General features: G+C 39.0%; 1 protein-coding gene across 1 annotated transcript in view; it reads right to left on the bottom strand.

Annotated features, from left to right (window-relative positions):
* Positions 1 to 23,630, bottom strand: part of LRRFIP1 (LRR binding FLII interacting protein 1) — a gene marked incomplete at both ends in the record, with an annotated part of 108,137 nt that overhangs the window by 8,596 nt on the left and 75,911 nt on the right. The window contains 9 exons of the mRNA XM_080346297.1: positions 5,089 to 5,230; positions 5,675 to 5,767; positions 6,925 to 7,017; positions 7,497 to 7,589; positions 8,528 to 8,698; positions 10,856 to 10,927; positions 12,246 to 12,371; positions 13,186 to 13,218; positions 21,703 to 21,780. Of these exons, the coding sequence (XP_080202423.1) occupies positions 5,089 to 5,230; positions 5,675 to 5,767; positions 6,925 to 7,017; positions 7,497 to 7,589; positions 8,528 to 8,698; positions 10,856 to 10,927; positions 12,246 to 12,371; positions 13,186 to 13,218; positions 21,703 to 21,780 (901 nt within the window). The remainder of the gene's footprint in view (positions 1 to 5,088; positions 5,231 to 5,674; positions 5,768 to 6,924; positions 7,018 to 7,496; positions 7,590 to 8,527; positions 8,699 to 10,855; positions 10,928 to 12,245; positions 12,372 to 13,185; positions 13,219 to 21,702; positions 21,781 to 23,630) is intronic.

Below are 23,630 nucleotides of genomic sequence, written 5' to 3'. Positions count from 1 at the left end.
TTTATGCAGGTTTATAAACAGTGCTCTGGACAGGCAATTTAAAGTATAAAATATGTTTATTTCAATTATATACAGCTCAGTACATTTTGATATACATCTTGATATTTTGCAGTCTGTTTGTAACATCAACACAAATACACGGTTCCATAGCCACCCCCCGCCAACTCCTCAACTGGCATTCCCTTGGGATATTCATTGTTTAAAACAACTTTAAATGAACTTTTAAGTATGCAAAACATGCTCTTCCTCCCAAGCACTAGCAAAGATGCAAGAAAAAAATATTCCAATGGAGTCAGTGTGTCTAATTTATGCCAGCAATTCAAAGCAATCTAGCTTTTTGAAAAGGCACAGGGATTCGTATACAGAACAATCATCGTCTTTGGTCTGATATCCAACAAGAATTAAGACACGCAATGTTATCTTCTTTCCAGAAAGGAAGAGGTAAGAATTTTTCAGAGATAAACACATTCCTTCAGAGTCATAGTTTGCAAAAAATAATGCAGTAAGGAAATGCAATTCTTAACAAAAAACTTTTTGGAAAAATAGATATTTTGTATACTCATAGCTAGACAGTACGAACCTAGGCACACACTACAGTGTGTATTGACACTTTATTCAGAAAAAATAAACCCATGTGAGACATGGTGTAAAAGGCCTGTTATGGTGCAAAGTTCCAGGAGGAAGTAAACATGTAGGTATCTATTTCTTTCAGCAAACTAAGGCATATATGTTGCACTTTTTAAAAATCTCTATGTTGTTCTTCCAAAGCCTTTAGACTAAGCAGATTCACAGTGATCTAACTATATTTTGGAATATGACTGTATTAGAAATACAACGTGGAATGAGAGTATCTCTTTTTTGATGGTAAAAAAAATAAAAAATTGGTTCCTAGGCTTATTCAGAAAGAAGTTCCAACATTAGATCAGTGTTGCTGATCTACTGAGTTCCTTCATGATGTGTTAATGCACTTACTGTAGATCTAATGCATATAAGTACACATAAGTATGTGCATAAGTGCGCATAGATCCAGTGCAGATAAGTACATTCAAGACATCAATCATCTAGGCTAGAAATAAAAAGAATTTCATACAGAAATTCCTCAGTAGCAGTTTTCCACACTAAAAGTACTTCAGTTGCAAGACAGTCTATTTGTGAAAGCTTGCTCTTTTGGTGATAAACTTTAAACCTGAGACACAGCAAAAACCCACACGTGATCTCTCGTTGCTGGGTACATTGGTGAATAACTTAATACTTGCATAATTACTATTTACGTAACATTGTGTTATGATGAGAGTTACCTATAAAGAAAAAAACCTTTGGAGCATTCCTGGGGTCTGATGCATTGTGCAAAGTGCATGCTTCTGTACTGGGACTGATCAAACGGCATGTAACCCGTGTAGTCTTCAGATTTTCAACTTAGGATATTGTGCAGTCATCTCTGGATCTACCCTTACCCCTTCTGCCACCTTGTGAATCCTCCTTGCTTTCATCTCTGTTATTGCTAGCACTTTCCAAATCCTGTTCTGAAACATCATCATCTTCTATTTCTTCCACTTTATGAGAAGCTGATGCTTTGATTTCATCTTCTATCACATCGGTCTCCTCATCAGTTTTCCATGACGCTTCCCCTTGCAAGTGCCCTGTTTCTTCAGGCTCATCTCCTTTTCTATGCTGGAAACTGTCATCTGCAGTCAAGGCAGCTTCGGTTTCTGTTTTGTCTGTTCTTTCTCCAGCTTCATCCATTTGGGCAGTTTTTCCCACAGTGCTGTTTCCATCACTTTCTTCTTTCTGTGCATCGGCTTTCTCTCCATCACATTTTCCCTCAGTTTCTAGTATCTGTTTTGACTCTTCATCAAAATCAAACGCATCACCATCATCTTCCTGTCTTTCATCCGCTTGACCCTCCAGTTTAACTTGCTCACTAGCATTTTCATCCTGCTCAGCTTTCTGTGCCAGGGAATTATCTGCACCTTCCTTAGAAGCAAATCCGCCACCATGGTGGTCTGCAAGCTCTAATTCTTGCTCATTTTCTTTCAGTGTTTCTTTATCAACTTTGTTTTCAGTAGTTACACTAACATCTACAGCTGACTCCTCTTTAGATTCACCTTCCTCTTGTTTAACTACATTCTGCACTTCACCTTCTAAAGAAATACTTTTCTCTTCCACTGTATCACCTGTTGTTTCTTCACTACACTGAACTGTTTGATCATCTATATTTGGCTGTAAATCTTCTATCTGTTCTGTCCTACTTTCCTTTTCTTTCCCAGACTCATCCCCTCTTTCCAATTCTGAATCTTTAATTTTGTCATCTAAAAGACTTGAGTCTAAACTGGCTTCCTGACTCCTCATCTCTTTCACAACGTCTGTGTCTGGCTCTGCCTGCTCCAGTATGTGTCCTTTTCCCTCAGTAGAACAGCCTACAGCCTCCACAGATGCCTCATCTTGCTCACCTGTTTCTGCAGAATCTGAACACATCTCCAGCTCTTCCATTACTACTTCCTTCTGTCCATCCTTCTCAGCCACAGCATTTTCAAGTTCACTTTTATCTTGCATATTTTCTTCCTCTGATGATGCAGCAGGACTACCCTCTGAAGAAACCGCTTGGATGTGGGCCTGATCTCCACTGTCTTCCTTCTCACTTTTATTTGCTGGGACATCACTTTCACATGACTCCGTTCCCTCCAAACCCACAGACTCCATTTCACTCGTTTGACCCTGAACTGCACTCCCAACCTCATTTGCTTTTTCAGCTCCATCACCTCCTATTTCATCTGTTCTTCCATCAGCGCAGTCTTTGCTTTCAACAAGCCTTTCCTCCAAGACACCTGGAACTTTGCTTTCAGGACCTTCTTCTGAGTCCTGGAGTCCCTCAGCGTGACTCTCCTCATTTACCTCTTCACTAAGCAAGCCTCCTACTGTAACCTCTGCTAGCCCTGCCTGGTTAGAAGCCAACTCACAGCTCTCACTGGTAACATCAGCTTCCTGATCCATTTCATTGTCACTCAGGCCATGGCTAGTTTTAAGATGCTCTTGTTCTTCCTGTTCAGGTGCAGCTTTGTCCAGCTCATGCTCTGTACTGAAGATGTCAGGCATCTCCTGAGGAGCCTCAAAAACCTGATGACCTTGCAGAGAACCCACCTCCAAGTCCTGATTTGTCCGTGCATCTAGGTCATGGTGTTTCACCTCTGTACTAACAGGCTGTTGGGCTGCTGTGACTGTGGACTCGGTCTCCTTTCTCAAATCATCTGTGTCACTATCACCATTTGAAGATGCACTCCCTGATACATGTTCTGTAAGGCTCTGAAGTTGTTCTGTAAACTTACTATCTGGTAACACCTCCGTTGACAGGGCATCACATTCTTCAACCATTTTTTCTGCCTGAGCATTTTCATCAGCATGCAATGTCTGTACTTCCTGCTCCTCTTTGTGTTCCTCACGCTCAGTATTCTGCAAGATTTCTTTTTTCCCCACATCCTCCAAAATCTCATTTTTCATGTCCACTTCATTGGCTTTGCCTAAAAGACCATTGAGAAAGTTGAAGGGACCACACCCATAGCACTTACCTCCCCGCTCAAAACCCGAAAGAGAATGAATCAAAGAACAGGTTAATGAAAGATCAGCTTTTGCCAATTACGTGAGGCAAAGCAGCAATTGAATTAGTAAGGGCTGCGGGTTTCTGATCATTGAAAATCACCACCACCCTCTCAAAGCAAGAAGTCTCTGGTGCTGGCTTGTGTTTTTGTAAAGGAGAAGATTTATGCTCTTGGCTGTGTGACTTACAGCTTTTGTAGATGAGGACAACTGTTTCAAGCAGTGCAATTTAACAGTAAAACCTGCAGATGTAGCGCTAACAGTAAACATTGTTTTTTCTCAGCAATATTATCTGCAACTTTAACCCTAACAGCACTATGCATGCAAGAGTGTGTGTCTGATGCCATTATAAGGAAGTAATCAAGGATTATTCAGTAATAATTTATTCCTAAGCAAAATAAACAGGTATCATCACTGTGTATGACAAACACTGAATGCAAAATTGATAGGCAAGCAAATGCTTCAGCTGTTTAACATCACCAACACAGACCAAAGCTCAGGTTCTCTGTGCCTCTTAAAGCCACTTCATCCACTCAAAGGGATGAAGGTATTAGAAAGGTATTAGAACAACAGTGTTTGCTGTTTCAGCAGGTAGCTTTTGGGTCTATGTTGTACCTGTTTCCAAAAACAACAGAGTAAGGAAAGACAGAAAACATATTAAATTTTAAAATACACCCTTACCTTGGTTTTGGTGTTCCAGATTATTTCCCCACAAAAACTGAGTGAGGAAAAAAGCAGCCAACAGCTAAAAGCAAGACAACTTGCACTTGAAACGGTTGGCTGCCCGTCGCTATTTATTAATATGTTCATTTAGAACATAATAAGTATAACAAGTTCTCTGAGTGGCCATTCATCGCAAACAACTCTGTAAGAAGGATGTTTTTGCCAACCAGATTTCTCCTCAACACTATGCACCTCAGAGTTATATTCTTTGAATTTAACAGCAATAATCCTGTTATAACAAGTAAAAATGTTGAAGTGTTAGAATGAACTGCTCAATAGCACTAGATACCAAGAAAATTAATTTGTACATTAGTGTGAGTCCACAGTGCCCAGCACTGTTGTTCAGCAGACACTTACAGTTCCCAAGTCTATAAATGAACCAACGTTGACGTTCTTTATAGGAAACTAAAATGCTTTTTTTCTGACTCTTTAGGATATGTGCTGAAAAATATCGAACAACAGTAGGATTATTCTGGGACAACTTTCAAAATCAGAGTTTAAATAGTAATCTGAATTATTGCTACTTATCTGTAATGTAATGTTTGTATTCTCGTCCTCTGTCGCCCTGAATGGGAAATGCAATCTGCCTTTGCAGGAAACTGCACAACATACTTGAAGTGATAATAAATATTAAGCAGAAAAATGCATAGGAAGTGATTTGACAAGTAGCATGCTGCGTGATGTGTTAATTGTCCCACTAACAAATGCCCCAACTCCAAGCAAAGATGGATGAATGGACAGAAAGAAAGATATGAAAAGATATACAGCACTTACCAAGCGACCCATCTCCTCCCGTCTTTAATGCCTGAGTTGTGCCTGGAACAGTTGTAGAAGAATCCAAGTGTCCTTCATTATCAAGAATGTCTGATGTCTCCCCATTGGTGGCTACATCAGAGTCTGGGATTATTCCATGTTTCTGTAGAGAAACAAAAGCAATGCTTTGAGCCTGCTGCTCAGAAATGGGAGGATTGTTCAGGTATTCTTGTCCTGGATATTCTCAATAAATAATTGTTTCAATTGCTCCATTAAACATGGCTAGAAGTCAGAAATGAGCACAGAATATTACAGTTGTCAGTTTTTGTTGGTTTTTGTTTGTTTTTTACATAGATCTGCTGCATAAAACGTTCCTCAGAAAAGCATCTCCTAGAAAAGTAACCACTTAATACTATCATCTATATTAAAGGCTCATGGTAAATATTAGGGGGAAGGATTTTATGTAGAAAATTCCTGAAATGGCACCTTTGAGGCAACATGAGAATAGAGTTCATGCTGCTGAGCTACATTAATTCTTTTCTGCAAAAGCGTACAGGAGGAAAAGGTCAGCAGTTGAATACAAGTTTCTTTTATTCCTCTTGCATACCTTCAGTTGCTCCTTCAGCACAACCACTTCATCTCTAAGGTCATCCCGCTCACTCCTTATGGAATCAAAGAAATCTTTCTGCCTCTCTAATGCCTGAGTTCCCAACACAGACAGAGGGCGAGGAGACATGAAGAAAGGAAGGAAGACAAGTAAAGACCATGAAAAGCAAGTGTAAACAAGAATGAGTAGATTTAAGATATTCAGAGATTCATGGAAGTGGCATGTACGAAAAAGGTAAAGTTTACGGATCAAAGGACTAAGTTTACATACACACAGATAAACTTCAAATCCAAGAAATGCACAGCTTATTCAATAACCTGGAATTCCTACCAAAGGCATTCAGAGCCCAATCCTTCTCCAGGAATCCTTAAAATGAGGATCCACTTTTCCTTCTTTCTGCTAAACAAGTTAATTCAGCTCCATATTACTTCAAAGTGCGCACTGAAGACACAGGCCAATTCCCACGTGTTCACTGAACAACAGGAAAGCAGGCCCAGCAGATTTTAATAGTCTTTTTATTCCATGGGTTACCATAATGAGTGCAGCACATTTCACTTAATTTGAAAGCAGCCAGTAAGTCATCTTTAGACGGGGATGTACCAGGTGCAAATGCATATTGTGCTACTGAACCTCCCCCAATATTTCTATAAAAAACCATAAATAGAACAGTAACAAAAATCAGAAAATTTTGAGTTTCAAATTGCTACAAATTATTGGACATGTCAAGCAAGGGCAAGTTGCCAGATTTCTTTCTCCTTCTATATTCGGCAAGTCTTTCAGTGCTTATTGTTAGAAAAGCAAGCTATGCTTCCATTTGGCTTTGATAGGGGTGGTGGGAAGGCATTAGAAGCAAAGGAGACTTTCATCCCAATAACCCATAAATAGCTCTTGCTTCTGCATTACACTCCAGGTTCTGCTCAGTCTGCAGATCAAATCTGAATAAGCAAAAATTCAGTGTTGATGGAACTGCATTATAAATAGCACTTCCTTTCTCACTATGGCAAATACAAATGGTGCACCACAGCAAATAAATTATCCTAGGCTTTGAAATCAGACCAGCTGCTGAGTTTTTCTTGGATTTTATTATACTGGCAAATACTGCTATTTGCTAGTTTACTGCTAATATAGTAAAACAGCCACACCAAGCAAAGTCACTAGGGAGTATTTTATTCATGAGGGTTTGCAAAAGCAGGATCAGCTGGAAAACAACAGTGCCACTCTGAACACATTCCAGGAGTTGACAGTCCTACCCCTATTTTTTTGTCTTTCCACTCTATTGTCTCCTGAAGATCAGAGATTTCCCTGACATAGCTCTGCTGTTTCTGTTGCAGCTGCTGGATTTCCTGAGAGACAGGAGCAAAACAAGGAGACAGAAAGCAGGTAACAGGTTAACAAAGAAGGTTAAGATTGCAGTGGTGCCACAGAATGAAAAAAATTGGAAGCTAAAGAGTATCTCCATGCAGTTGCAGAGTTCCTGACATCTCAACGAAACCTACATTCCTGAAGATAATCTTAACTATCCACAAGATGACTTAAAACAAGTTGGACAGTTCCATCAGTTTCCTCTGCATCTCCACAAACAGCTGCCCGAAACACAGCTTATTTCATATTATGGACAAGGCAAAAACAGAAGTCCAAGTTCAGATAATACTTACGAAAGGACTATATTAGTCAGCTCTGAACCTGTTTGGCCTGAAACACTAGTATGTCTTCACATGAGAAACTTGAGTAGGGAATAAAATTCTCTATACCTCACCTTCTACACCCCTACAGCTAACTGGGAACATACCAATCAAAGAAGCCATTAAAAAGAGTTACTTACTGCAAGCATTTCTTCTCTTTGCTTCAAAGCCTCCTTGATTTCCTTGAACTGAAACTGCAATATGCTATGAGCATGCTTCTCCCTCTCAAACTCCTGTGAATAATGAAATATTAATTACATTCTTATTGATAAAAAATAGCATTCCATGAAAGAAAAAGAAAATATGCCCAACCACAAAGAAAATGCTTACTGCAATGTAATTCTTGAATATTCCTCTAATCACAGTCCCCCAAAATACAATTTTTATCTTGTTTTTCCAAGAAATATCTTGTTTTTTCATCAAATATGGAAGTGACAGACATAATTTAGCCAGCTTCATAAGCTGAACAGCAAGCTGGCTTTTACACTCAAGGCCTACAGATTTTGCAGATAGATGGATGGGAATTTAACCCACTCTTTCGATGTAGCCATGTACTAAAAGTTATCTAGACATTGTGGACTTTAGAAACAAAACCCACACTGTATATTCCAGTAACTACGTGCTTTTGAAGTACACTATAGTGAAATGCCCCAAGCTAAGAAGCCAGTTCTGAAAAGCTAACACAAGCCACAGCTTTACTGTTTAACACCAACTCACTATCTGCCAGACACTGAATTCTTTTAAAACTTAACTCTCAACCAAGTAGCTGCTCTCACTATATAAACTGCACAGCTCCTCAATGGGCCTTATGAAGAGAGCTTTGTGTGTGTAAAAATACTCCAGAAGTCACACAAACAAACCCTCTGAATATACTTTAAAGACTGAATATGAAAGGATGTGGTCATACCAGTATAGCCTTAGCATATAAAGCATTTCTTCACTTCTTCAGAAATTGCTTTGTAAGACAGAAACTTAGAGAAGATTTCCATTTGTATCACAACCATACAATATGCTGCTATTCCATATGCTTTAACAGTAAGGAGAACAATAGCTTATTTAGAATCTTGAATAGTAATTTGGTTGCCTCCTCCCAAAATTTGCATATTTGGTCTCTGTGTCTCCCCCCGCTAATCTTTCCCTGTTAAATAACATGCCATAGCTGTATACGTACTTTACTTTTTTCTTCATATTGCCGCCTGGATTCTGCCAGCTGTTCTTCTAACTCTAAGAGCGCATCCTTCAGGGTATCTACTTGGTACATGAAATTTGTCTTTTCATTGTCTAGTTGAGCATTTGACACCATAGCCTTTTTGTATTTCTCTTCAACTTCAGCTAGAGAGTCCTGCAAAGAATAAGCAACCACAGTCAGTCAGTTATAAAAGACACTTTGCCAACCAAGACCTTCAATAAGAAAATTAAGTACTAAACCACAAGCATGCTGAGTACTCCTATGGAAACCAGTGCTAATCATGTGCTAGAGAGGCTTACCAAGTGTCCCAAGGTGAGGATAACCTCCCTGTGCTCCCACCAGAGGTCTGTTTACAAGCAAGGAACCTTACCTTAGGACAGAAAAGAACGTTTCCTGTTCTCTGCTGCTTCAGCTGCTGCTGTCTCAGTTTTTTTCCTTCTCCGACCTCCCCCTGGCCCTGCACATTGGCAGCTCAAAGTAGCTGCTGAAGATGACGAGTCCATTTTTTTTTTAAAGGTAAACTGGCCTTGATTTAAGATCATTTTAGATGCCTTTGACGGCCACTTCACACAAATTTCCAGGATCACTGCAGTGTGGGAACCACTAAATATACTGACTCGGGAATTAGAATCTGCCATGAAAAAGGTGCAGCTTTTGTGACCTGATGTATCGTTTTTCATTAGGTTTCCTATATCACATCCCTTCTTTACAAATGTACTCTGTAAGACACAATTCCCAGGGTATTGAGAACCTCTCCTAACAACTTGACCCGAATGTAAGATACTGAGGTATTTTTAACAACAGATGATGGCAAAATAAAGGTCAGGATCATTTTCCATGTTGTGCAGTCAAACTTTGCAGTATTTGATTTTAATACCGAAATAAAAATAAACAAAACAGTGCAAATATGAAAACAAGCAGCACACTCGTGTCAACATTCTAGTTTACAGATCAAGCAATTTCTCTGGGAACTTAAGTAATTTCAATAATTACATCTAAAGCACAGGTGAGTTTCATATACTTCCCTTTTCATTCAGTCAACAGAACTGGGGATGATAGAGGTGAGCTGATGACAAAATTAAGTTTGAATCAGTTTAGTTTACCTTTCTATTGGCAAATCAGAGAATTTGTCTTTAAGGACATAAATTTGTACAGTTCCAAACACAAATGGTGTTTTGGTGCACTTTCCAGACCAAGAATATGAAATACCAAGCCAAGGAAAGCAGCCAGGATTTGGAAACACAGGTAGGATTAAACCTCAGAAATTAGCTGGAAAGGAAGTATATGCAAGTAAGAAGTGAAGGTAATAGCTGCACCACTCCTTCAGCATGCTACGGTTTGTTTTCTTAGCATCAAGCGGTGTGGCTAAAGTACAAATCGCCACAAAAGGCAGTGTAAGGGACACAAATTGAAATACGACCTACATTTTTAATGCAGTTTGTTGTTTGCTACACCTGCTACACAGTGATCAGGGAAGAAAAAAAACCAAACAAGCAGGTTTTACAGAAAAAGGGTCAAACTACTGTTTTTCCATTGAGAACTCCAGATGGCAGCATCTTCACCTGTCACAGCATTGAGTCAATGACAGTCAGCAATTATTGTTGCTAAATGTTACATTATATGCCTGGATGTCTACATACATATTTGCAAGAGTGCCTTTTCCAAAAAACGCAGCTCATGTTGCTGCTCACTTCTCAGGTGGTGGTATGGGGATGCACAAGTTAGTTGTTGCACTGGAACTCATTTATTTCTTCATGAACTGGTGTGAGTGTTCGTTCTTCACGTAAAACACCTTGTGACATGAAGGTTTGCTACAAGAATTGTTTAGGGGTGTCTTCTGTGATCTGAATAGGAAACCAAACTGCTAATCACCACCTTGCATGCACAACTTCCCAAAGGCATGCTGGACCTTATCAAAATAAAAACATACAAGCTTTTAAACTCCAATTTTTCATAGCACTGTAGGCCATGAGTTTTAGTTTATCTTCCAGTATTGGGAGGCTTCCGGATTAAGAAACTATAAAAAAACCCTAATAATTTTAATTTGCTAGCAAAATGATTACCTTCTCAAAACAGCAAGGACAACATGCAATGGTAATCAGCAGTCTTTCAGTTAACATTTGGAAGCATTTCTCACCACAATCAATCGAGGCCAGAACAGATACTTTTCCAGTTAATGAAATGCTTTTCACACAGTTTGCAAACCCTCCCAGCAGAAAGCATGCAAGGTCAGTTCTAGGTCTCACACTGACTCTCTGAATGTTTAGGTGGTGTTAATGATCACACTCCCGGTCTGCAGCAAACCAGTACCTTCATTTCTTTCAGTCCCTGCATGTATTTGCCTTCTATATCCTGAATCTGGTCCTTTAACTCATAGATATCCTGAGAGAAATGGTAAGAAAGGTGAATGATGCCACTGAAACTAATGGGCAGAAGCGCAGCTGACAGGTAAAAGCAAGTACCGAAAATTCTCATTTAAATATTTCTACCACACAGGCTAAGCCATCTGATCCTAACCTGAGCCTTGCTGGACAGTGAGATTTCTTGGTGAGGAGTTTATGCTAATTCTGCTCTTCTTGACTGGAAAAAATGAAATCTTCAACGTTAAGGACAAGATGCAGACCCAGCTTCAAAGCCTCCAACAGTTACACACCCCAACCACACAGCCCATTTCTACCTATTTCACTCATTATCACCCTCTTTGCCAAAGCAAGTCTGAAATATGAGCTATATCAGAGATGCGGGAAAGACTGTATGAAAACCATCCGTCACACCAAATTTAATTATAAGTCCTATTTCACAGTCTCTCTCCTCTTTTGTCCTTGGTCACCACCAAATGGCTCTTTCAGCAATTTTATAGTGCTGAAACTGGGACAGATCTGCTTGTATCTGAGGTCCTAATATGAATTCCACGTGTTTTAACTGGCTGTAATTTCAGAAGTGTTATAAACTGTATGCACGGAAGTTAACAGAATTGAGATTTCCCATTTCACAATAGTCTTCAGAATGGAGCATTAAAAAAACTGATTACAAAAAACAATTTACCAGTGGACTACCCAGACGAGCACTCAATGAAACGAACACCGGATTGCACAGCTATTTGCTATTCCAATGATCGTAACTTCATGGAATCACAAATTAAGATTACAAAATACAGCCTGCTCCCCAAATTAGCATCCAGCAAGTGTGGTACTTCTTGCATTATTTCAATCCCCCTTATATTGAGGCCATTTCCTATTAGATGAGGATGTGTATATTACGATCAGTCTGATCTCTTATTGTATACCATAGGACTTTACCCAAATTTTCCTGCAATACACACTAGCTTCCCAGCAGCATCTCTCCAATAAAGCTCTTCACTTTTCATTTACAGCACGTAATTCATTTTGTTAGAACTGCCAAAAGAGGGAGACATGACAGTCTCATATTTAAAAAGAAGTCTAAAGCATATTTAATAATACCCTTTAGATAATATTAGTCTATTTAATAACAATGCAAGGGACAGTCCTAGCTAGTATTAGCCTGTCAGTCCCAATTCCTACCACTGATTTCTAGTCAGTAATGGGAACACCAGCACTACTTTAATGTCATTATAGTTTATTAATTTATCAAATGCAAGGCATAAAAACCTTCTGATCAAAAAAGCCATAGTTAAGAGACAGATTCCTAAGAATTTATGCTGGTTTAAAATAGTTCTTACCTTAATTTCTCTAATAGATGCCTCTGTATCAGCTGAGATAGATGTGTCCCCACTGCCTCTTCGTGAAGAAGTCCCACCCAGAGAAGCCAAGGTAGCTGCTGATAAACTTGAAACAGTACGTGCTCCCTACAATCACACACAGTTAAAAATGCTTACCGTTTTTTTCTAGATGCATTGTGGGTTTGTATTTGTTTTTGGTGGGGGGCATGTTTGTTTGTTTCTTGTCATTTTTTTAAAAAAATACACATATTATACCAACCCTTGTACTTCTACGTTATGCAGATTTGATTAAAATAGAACCTAAGAAGAGATATCAAATGATCAAGATTTAACAAGAGAAACTAATGAGAAAAGGCTGATCAGATGTATTTAAACACTATTGACACATGAGTTTGTAGGGCTTAGCTTCTAAATATTAGCTCTAAGTTACAGAAAAGTCTTCAGGAGCTAGTATCATCTTGCCAGATATTTTAAAAACTTAAAATAATACATTTTGTGGATGCTTTGGACTACCCCTCAAGCTCCTCTCCTTTCATGGATGTTTAGCTATTCTGCAGCAATAGCCACTTCAACTGTTCTAGTGTACCGAAGGTTCTGCATTAAGCCAATTTCTCATTACTGCAGTATCCAACTCTTTATTACTATTTATTTTTTCATAATACCGCAATTAAATCCAATAAACAAAACCAGTATTCATGTGGCTTAGCCTAAGGCAATTTCAGTGAACTGTTATTGAAGGTCAACTCCTTAACCTCTGAATAACCACAGAGGTTTAAAAGTTTGTCTTTAAAAAAGTAGTAGTAGAACTCTCAAATAACTTGAAGTTTTGCCCCACAGTGTTTATTCTAGAAGATTTCTGTACACTCACTTTGAGTTCTACCTACCAAAAAGAACATGAAGAAATCAGTATTGGCAGAAGAATTCAGAAGATTTGTCTTACCTTCTCAAAGTCTTTTTCTGGCCTTTCCTCAATCTGTAAAACAAAGATTTAGAATGAAGTGTTATATAATAAAAGACAAATAAATGAAGGCAGTAAGACATCAGAAAGGGAATTTTTCAACCTGTAAAAGGATTCATTAGTAATTTCTATCCACTCAAAACACAGTCAGCTTGCTCAGAACAGCAGTGTCCTGGCTCACATCTCAGGGCACAACACTGGACCATTCACCTCAAATTTCTAAGCACCACGTAATTAAGTGGAATATACTTATTGATAAAAATCTATTTATTCTATTAGACAGAGGAATACTGCCCCTGCCCAGTCCCCTCGCCCCCCATTCTACATCACAATGTTTCAAACATGAGGACGGCACTTGATATCTGAGTTGACAACGCAAGAATGCAAAGACCTACATGGGCATGAATTTAAAGCCCCAGATCTGGACATAAAACCAGCTGTATGCAACTGCTGTATTGACATATGCTCCTACTCCTACTTACTTTAGAACAATTTAAAAACATGCCTCAAATGAACCCCAAATGCCACTTAAGTTTTTAACTGAAATAATAGATGTCCTGCCCAACATAGCCTACTGATGCTAAAGTTTTATAGCCCTTAACTAAAATAAGATCCAAAAAGCAAGGTACCAAGTTAGAGCTGAAGGACTGTACTGTGTCTGCACAACTCCTAAAAGAAGAATGGAAAAAAGAATGAGAAGAAAATTCTGAAGCTTAAACCCCTGTCAAGTATTCTCCACTCAAGACAAAAGGTGACTGTGACTTCAAGCAAAGATCCAGGTAAGGCTGAGACTATAAAAACTGACACTCAAGTACCAGGGACCAGTTCAAAGTCTAAATAAACACTGCTTTTATGGTTTCAGTACTTCACTGGAATTTAGTAAATCAGAAGAGAGATCCTGCAGTAAAACTAGTCTAGAGAAAGAAAACAGAGCCAAAGTACCATTTAGGAGTACAGAAAATTACCTTGGATATAGATAGCTTAAATGCTTAAAAGAAAATTACAGAGCAAAACCCACACACAACCTGAGCAGATTTTATTCATCATTATTCCCTTTGTTATTGAAAGGGGGGGGGGGGGGGGAAGAAAAAAACCCAACATAATATTTTCCTAAATATCTTCATCTACAATGGAACTAAGTTTTCTTAAACTGAATGAAAGGAAAAGCTCAGCAGAACTCCGTCCAGAACACATCAACTCCTTCTGGGAACATTCGACACCCCAGTCAAGATGATTATCCAAAAGACCTACTGAAAATTAATAGCTTCCCCAGCTCAAGAGCCTAAGAGCCATAGGGAATAGCGCTTTTTAAATCACTAAAAAAGTTTCATTGAAAACACACTCAAAATCTACATCTCTTTCCAGTCAGTACATTTGGCATAGGGTTTTTACTTTTAATTACACAGTACAATGTGGGGATGACCCCACTCATTATTTTTGACATTACCCATAGCATCCTAGGAAAATAATCCTGTACCCATTACAAATCAGCTTTTTACACCAATAATACATCTCATATCATAAATTCCCTATAATTTCCATTAGGAAAATTTAAGACTCGGGCTTCTAAGTAAAATAAGCCAGACTTTAAGCACTAGATATAGACTTTGCAAAGACAGTGAATACACAAAGTAGTTAGGGAAACAAACACACAAGCAAACAAAAACCCAACAACAGAACTCTGAATTTGGATGCAATAAGAAAAGGTCACTAACGCAGACAGATACTTCAGCTCATACCCAACAAACAAGATGAACTGACTTTTGCAAATAGTCTGGTTTGTGCCTGCCAGACAGCTCCAAATGGTGGATTTGGGAACCTTCTAGCCCAGCCAAACACTACATTGTTGTTTATCGAGACAGCTGTACCAGTGTAAATATTAGTGTGTTTCTAGAGATTAGTGGACACACGCACACACAAATTGATCTCCAGAAATGTATGCACAGCCTTTTGCAAAGTCTACCTTATGGGTTCAGGGCACAACTCAAAGTATTAATTTTCCCCAAGTCATTTGCAGAATGCCCCCCATTATCTGCAAAAATGGGTGACATCAATTTTGAATGAGATAAAGGTGGGAACAAATCTTGATACTGTTTTAATGGTGCATTACATGAGTCAAATAAAAACTTCCATTTACATTGAAGACAATGTGATGAGAGACACACATACAGTGGACATTTCTACTGAGAACACTCATAACCACACCTGTGAAGCTTGCTACACATTTATTGCAAAACAATCTTTAATAGTTCTCTCAGGTGGTGTAATCTTTAACAATTAAAGCTGTTAAGTAACTTGTAAAATTGAGGTGGTTTAAAAAAAAAAATACAGGAGATTTCAGTTTCCATGTTGATGCTCTCGCACACACATCCATTTGGTGCCATGAATGGAATACCCACAGCATTTTCTCCTCAAACCCAGTCATTACCACTTTAATTAAACATTAACATTTTAAAATTTAATCTGTTTTGAGGAAAGCCAATTCCTCATTCTAACATAGTATCCTTTCTTTACAAAGATACCTCCTGCTACACAACACTTTTCTAAGCCAAAAGCATCAAGCAGCATTTAATTCTATGGTTACATGGAAGCGATACACCAAAAGTCGTAAAGAGTTTCTTGTAGAAAGACAGAAGTATATTTTCGATTAATATTTTACAGAGTTTTAATTCTGCTCATCTTTAGATTAATGTATTCACAGTATCAGTCCTTTATAAATTGTGCTTTCAAACAGCTGTCAGCCACCAGAGGGAACTCCAGGTTTTCAGCCTTTACCAGGTCCTCAATAGGCCCTTTGACATTTTATCCGGTAAGAAATCAAAGAAAGGCCAGAAAAAAAATGTTCATTTTTATTTGAAGTGGCAAAAAATTCTTGTCCAAAATACTTACCTTCTGTACTGTCATTCAATAAAGAATATGGTAATGATTAAATAGATTGAAAACAATCTCTCCACCCCCACAGTACTATTCTCAGCATGGCTTTTTGTACAAATAATCCTGGCTTTTGGACTCTGTCACGTAAAAACAAGGACTAACAGAATACTTGCTTGAAGAGGAGATCTAAAGAGGAATTCACCTACTGATACTAGACCTTTAATTTCTAGAACACTGTACCATTTTTCATTTCTACAACAGCATGGGTCTGTCTCTAATCACTGATTACCTTCCTCGTCACCAACAATTCGGGCAATTTGTACTTGAGCGCATAAAAAAGCAGGAAAAGGAAGTAATTTTCCGAGCAACTCCAGCACACACATCTTTGTTTTGGCAAGGGGAATAGGTTGTTCTCTGCAAAATAAGTACAGTGGGAGCAGAGTTCAGCCTCTTCTGACAGCGATTTCGGAATAAATCCAGAGCCATGTTACAAAAATGTCAGCAATATCAGAGGCTTACCGCAGCTGGAAACTTCACAAGGGCAAAATCATCCCCAAAGCCTATATATGGATATATTGCCTAGTTTTCATAGATAATAAAAACATGTTCATATAATGTTTGAAAAAGTCTTTCTACTCCACAGGTTAACCCTTGAAGTTCCTTGCCACTGGTGAGTATTCAGGCCAAAATTAGAGCACCCATAGCATTATTCATAGTGCATCTAACAAGATACGCTCCAACACCTACTGAAAGGACCAGAGACCCTGGAACACTCAAGCATTATGCCCAGCTGCAAGTAAAGAGAAAAAAAACTACTCAGATCTTTAAATCGATGGAGGAATCAGGACTAAGGTACAATTTCCAACCTGCTAAACAAGGCTAGAGAGGAAGGGAAATATGAAACGCTTGCAGCTGGGTAGCGCCACATACCACCCTCAGGTATGAGAACAACTTCAGCATGTTCAGTACGTGGCCGTCACTGCTCAGCTCCAAGATCTTGCACTTAGATCAACTTCCTCATAAAAGCAAGGGGTTTTTTTTTTTGGTGACAAATCAAATTAAGATCATTTCCTGCTCTTAAAGTAGTATAGCACAGCTTGAAATGGAAATATGGCCCACACGGAAGAAAAATCACTGCAATAGGTAGTGCTGAACACAGGATGGTATCTACAAAAACTGGAATTACAAACCAAGCAGTACTGCAGTCAAGATAACCCCTCCTACAAACCCCATTTTACCAGTCTGATGGGCTGGGCTGGGGCAGGCAGGAACACAGAAGGTTCCTGCGCATTTTTCCAATGAGAGCCTCCTTAACACCAGCAATTAGCAATAAGCCTTTAAAAGTCAGCAGGGGAAAACCGCTGCTGAACTTTGTCAGGTCTAAAGTGGATTTGTCAGAATTATCCTCACTCAGGAATGAGTGTTATGTCAAACGTCATTGCTTAAACAAACTTATCAGTCTCTGAAATGCAAGTTAGCGCTGCAGCAAATCCTCACTCCAGAGGGGTCGGAAGCACAACCAGGCTGCCAGTGGCCAGGCCAGGATACAAGCCCATCGTATAATAAATCCCTAAGCACAGAGGAGAGAATGCAAAGCTTCAGCAGAGATAACTGCTTCCAGGAAAATTAAGTCTGACTGTCTTCATTTGATTGCTGGTGAGAACATGATAAGCTTCTTCAAGTGAAGAAAAAGCCGTTCACAACTGTGCATTAATGTGTGACCTGAGGGCTTGTATTTTCAGTTTTGTACTTTGCAGGACCACGCTGCTGTCGGTACCATCTCTCCTGGCTGTGCTGCACACCAGCACGTGCCCTCCTGCCCTCGGAGGCTCCACAAGAAGGGAGAGAGTTAATACAAAAAAACCCATTATCTCAGGGCAGCAAAATGTACCCTCTCCTATAATTTTTGCCTTTATTTACTCAAAAAGTCTTCAGGTAAATACTATTGCATTCTATTTCAAATGTATAAATAATCGTTTTTCTCTAGTAGTTTATTAATTAAAACAAAAATTAAAATTCAGCAATACATACTAAAAATCTTAGCTAAAACATGCCACTAGCTCAGGCACAAGATTTACCCCATCTGCACACATGGGCCTGACGTTTGCTCTCGGTAATCTTCAGGTCTGTACTTTATATTAAGCATAATGCTGTAAAATTAAATGAAACATTTGCATATCTGCAGAAACTGCAAGGACAACAGACAATAATCACTACTGAGGATCATGAGAAAAATGTTTACTTGCTGCTTTAAAAAATGAAAATAAAACCAAACAGCAAACTTAATGCAGATATATTGAAGTCTTAAAAATACATACTAAGACAAACAAATAGTCACATGTTGTGTTTAAGTATCCTGGCTTTTACTGTAATACAAATATGATAAATGAGAACACAAGCTGGCAAAACTGTGCGCAGCAGGAAAAACTACAGTCACTTTTTGCTCACTGTTTAATGAGCAGTGACGGAAGGAGGAAACAAAATTCTAGAAAAAGGTTTAAGGGCTTCAGTGACAAGATGTTGTACGCTTTAATTTAGAAAGTTAAATCATTCTCCATTCTCAATATCTAACTTCTCGTGATAGTCAGGCTTGGGAACAGGTCTATTTTGTTTTTCTGCCTAATAATTATAGCATCATTTTGGTTGGAAAAGACCTTCAAGATCAGAGAGGCCAACTGTTAGCACTGCCAAACCCATCTCTAAACCACGTCCCTAAGAACCTCATCTACGCATAATGCCCATAATCACAAGCCAATAATATTTATCTTCAGTGTTAAACACTCATGATTACAATGCATGGATTTTGTAAACTATCACACTCTCCAGTGACATAAGCATGCTGGAAACTCAGCTTTTCAACCCAACAGACGTTCCTCCTTTGCCAGCCATTTAAAAGTAAATGTGGAATCAAATCTTTATGTGTGTAAATGCCAAAAGATATATATAAAACTGAATTGAGAAAGCATATGGCTCAATACATTAAGGCAGAGAACGACTCGGTTTTGGGGGTTAGCAATATTAAAACAGTTCTAACATAGACTACTCATATAAACAAAAATGACGACTTTTTTCTTCTCATAAATTATTACCATCTGCAAAGAGATCTTTATTCTTTCTTCAGGAAGTCGAAGCAGATGACATTTGGGGACTGTACAAGTGGAAGCGATACACTGCTAAGCCCACTGAGAAGACTGGGCTCTATTTCAGCATCTCTGCTGCCAAGACCAAGTACACAATTGGAAGCATCATCAAAACACCTCAAATCCTATTAGTAAAAGACAAGGCAGGGAGCCCTTACTGTGAGTTACATGAAAAGGTGTTGTCTGTTTAATATGGAAAATAAGATTAAAAAAATCAGAAGGTGCATTGACCCCGTTAGTAATTAGAGCTTCTCTGGTTTACAGCAAAGCCCAAAGGGCAGCAGAGGAGCGCAAAGCCACCCCTTATCAAGGCTTCTACTACCTTGCACTAGCAGAAGCAAAGCCCCTGCAGCGCTGCCTTTTAGACCCACTTCAGTGTTAACTCTCCACTCTCCTTCAAGGCCGTGGAAATAACAGCAGCTCTTCACGCCCTGCAATAAACCACTGATTTAAAAAAAGAGTGCCTGTTGTCTCCTTGCAGAGCACATTCAGCTTGGCACATCTCCAGCACCAGTGCTGACACAGCTAACCATCCTCATAAGCACCCTCAGCCACTTGCATGCAAACAGTCCAATGTGTGAGCAGAAAATTAGAAGACAAAAAATCCCCTACAGCTCCCAGGAGGGGCAAGCTGCATTTTGTGATTACCGTAAGCAATCTGCACAAATGACTCAGGCTGCATAAAAAAACCACATAATCGAAACCAGATCAATGTATGGATACCCAGTTCTTAGACTTAAAGAACTTTAATGGAATCCTTGGTTATTCTGATTATTTTTTGCTTTGGGGGATAAACTGAAATTCAGTTTGCAAAGCCATTTAGGAAGTATTACTAATGTAAGATATAATACTGCAAGAACTCATAGCTCAGGGACTCAGATTCAGGGACTAATTAAAATACTAACTTATTTATAGCTCACCAGCTGCCATACATTATCTGATTAATTTTTTTTTTTAATAATTTTAGAAATTGGATGTGCCCTTGTCTTTAAGAAAGACCAAGACTTCAGAGCACATGACTTCGTTCTGTTCGTGCAATTTTCTTTTGCTCCAGCCAGTTAATTCAGCGCTCTCTCACTTAGGAGACTTGATGACCAAAAGACTCCCCTGTTCCCTGCCTGATGACAAGAAGTAACCCTGCATGGAGATTTCCAGCACCTTTCACTGCCAGGATTCACTGCATGGTTCTAACCATGGGAGAAAAACCCCATAGCACACAGGTTTTCAAATCACCAGGTCCGTTTCAAGAGGGAACCAGCATGATGGGGGACATTAGATACAAAGCAATTCTTTACTACAGACTACGGGTGTTTACTTAAGAGGAACACTCCAAATATTTATATTACAGCTTACCATGTTGCATCCTGTTGTAGCTTCTCTGACTACCCAGATACTCCTTTGTAATTAGTCCTTAAGGCAACATTTAAGTTTCAGCTCCTCAGCAAAGGAACAAAGGCAATAGGATGCATTAATTTTACAGTATCACCCTCCCCATCACTTTGTATCTTGGGGATGTGATAAGTAATACACAGCAGGTCCCAAGAGAACTAGCACATTAAAACTTTACCAGGAGAAATGCTTCCATGAAGCAAAACCAGCTTACCAAAGCTGGTAAGCAACACTTCAAAACTCACTCTCTGTGCAAGATTAATTCTGTTATAGATTAGTGTACTGTCAGCTGCATATTTCCTCTAAAAGACATGCTACTACCACCACGCTATCAGGCCGTGCTCTGAAATTAATCACGAAAGATACGCAGCGTTGTAAAATACATGGAACAGCCACAAAGAGAAAGCACCAATACGCCGTTTTAAAAACAGAAGACTTTATTGCAGTAAAGAGCAGGGGAGAAAGTCTTGTCTTTGCAAACTACAGTCACAGGGGCTGGACAAGCCTTTAGCACTTGAGCCTCGTTCAGCCATAACTACTTGGTGATTCAGGGCGCTGGACACACCGGGTACACGTACTCCTTACAGCTCTTTAACATGCTAAAGACTCTGCAGTGTCTGGTCATCTACAATCCAACGAATACATTCAGATGCAATCTCTGGATCGCTTTGCAGGAACTCACCACCAAAATAACCGCTGAACAGAGAGAAACTAAACTACTTGAACACTGCAATAAGATATAGGGTCTCCTGATTTTAATAACCAAAGGAGACGCAGCACTAGCATCAATAATCCAGTCTTCTCCACAATACAATTGCCGATGTGCTTTATGCCCAAGTTAGAAAAAATATAGCATTGTCACATGAGTCCCAAATGTACTTTTATTGTAAAAATATGTGCACCTGCTTAGGAATTACTCTGTTTTTGTAACTTCTCATCTGCTTCACCCCTTCTTCATCTTAAGCATTGCCCAGAATGTCCAATTAATACCATAAGAAACTGTCTCACAAGGGGCAGTGACCTCTTTTTACAAAAGAGACCTTGAAGAACAGAAGAATTAAACAATTTAGGGACAAAGAAAAATAGAGGAGCTCACCACTGGACTGGCCCGAGCAGAGCTGGCTCTTGAGGATGCCCGAGATCCTGAACCAAGGTAGCAGCTGTACTCAGAGGGCTGCCGCAGGAAAACCAAGGACAGCAAGCAGAGAAAAGAAAAAAGCATTAGAATTGGGAAAGGAAGCAATAGGGGATTTAGAGCATTACATCTGAAGTTAGTTACAGAAATGGTTACATGCAGCTGGACAAAGGAATAGCAGTGGAAGTCAGAGAACAGACACCTCAACTGTTCATTAAAGAATTAAGGCAAGCAGTAATTCAAGTTGACAGATCAAGCAGAGTTTTGATTTAATTCTTAGAGCGACAGAATACTAATGATTTATTTATATATTTTCAGATACCAGTCACAAGTAAACAACTCTTAGTCGCTATACAAAAGGCTCAATCCTACTACTCTTCGAGAGCTCTGAGGTTCTCTGGTGAGCCTTCTTTTCAGGTTTCCAACATTGTGGACATATAAAATGAATCCGTGCTCCACAGGCTAAAGAGAGAAACATCCATCTACGTGGTGATTAAAGTAAAAACTAAGACCATCTCAGAGACTGAGTATCTCTTCTGCTTTTCCAGCACCTGCAGTCCTCATCTCCTGCCAAAGAAAGTATTTTAATCCTTCATAAAAGCAAACATCTAAGCAGTGATGCAGAACAGACAGGGCTAACTTGCTGCTGACAAGGACAAAGAATGTGTCTACAGAGTCTTATTTCCAGAGGTTATACCACAGTGGAAGTAGAGAAGGAAACGAAGTTTAAAGAACCAAGGAAACAGAACTAGATTCTAGAAATGCATTTGAGAATTATTCCCTTCACATTCAGTCTTGTATAGACATGTACTTTATAGAAAGATACATAAGCATCTATAAAATGGAAGGTTTAATATATATATAGTACTAATTTTATTTATTTATTTATTTATTTTTTACTTTTTGGTTGGTTGCTTGCTTTTTTGGTTTGTTTGGATTTTTTGTTTGTGTTTTGGGTTTTTTTTTTTTGTTTTGTTTTTGGTTTTGTTTTCTAAGGTTTCTTCTATTAAGTTACTTGGCCACTACAGGAATCCTCTGGAGCCCTCAGCTACGGGCACAGCCAGGTCTTCACCAAGCTACTGTAGAACTGTTTCAGCATCACTAGTCACACTAACGAAGTGGCACAGTATTAACAACAATTAAGCTTACAGTACTCATAAATGATAAGAGGGCAAGCTGGAAATAACCCCAGCTACCGTACAACCATAAGCTTAGTTACTAACCACAAAGCATTACACTGCAAGGTACACAGCCCTTGGCAAGCCCCTGAAGCAGGGCAGAACGTGACCAAGCCATATCTTCAGATGTCTTACATGAAGTGACACTGGCTTTATACACCTGAACTACTGAGCTTCATTTCAGAGATGAGAAGACACAAAAATTAGAACTGCATTGCACAAAGTTTACAACTATTTTCAATCGCAGCCACTTCAATTCCTAAATTAAAACCAAAAAGGACTCCAGTACATATTTAGATTTTGTTTTCTTATTAAGCAGTTCTAGCACGGAGGCCTTGTGTCATCACTGGTGTTTTATATTTAACATAACAAGGATGTAGAATAAACTTGAATCACATGACAGGGAAAAGTATGAACTACTGATGAATCTCATATTAATGTTTCATGGGATCTATTTATTCCACAGTTGCTCTCTGCATATTGCAGGGCAGAATATGGGAGCAAGTGCCAATTGTTCAGCTGAGTCCAGGCACAGCCCGTTTCAGCCTCACTCCCCACATTCACCTCTTATCTCATCATCCAAAAACATTCTTTGGGGACAGCTACCTAAATGGCACACCCTCTACACGTTAAAAGAGCTGTGATGTTCAGAGATGTTAAAATAACCACAGATAACTTAGTAATTGTGACAAGGTCATTTCCTTTAAGGCA

This window comes from Nesoenas mayeri (assembly GCF_963082525.1).
Source record: "Nesoenas mayeri genome assembly, chromosome: 6".
In the NCBI taxonomy this organism is placed as follows: Eukaryota; Metazoa; Chordata; class Aves; order Columbiformes; family Columbidae; genus Nesoenas; species Nesoenas mayeri.
Note: the sequence above shows the minus strand (reverse complement) of the source record. Positions and strands in the feature narration are given on the sequence as shown.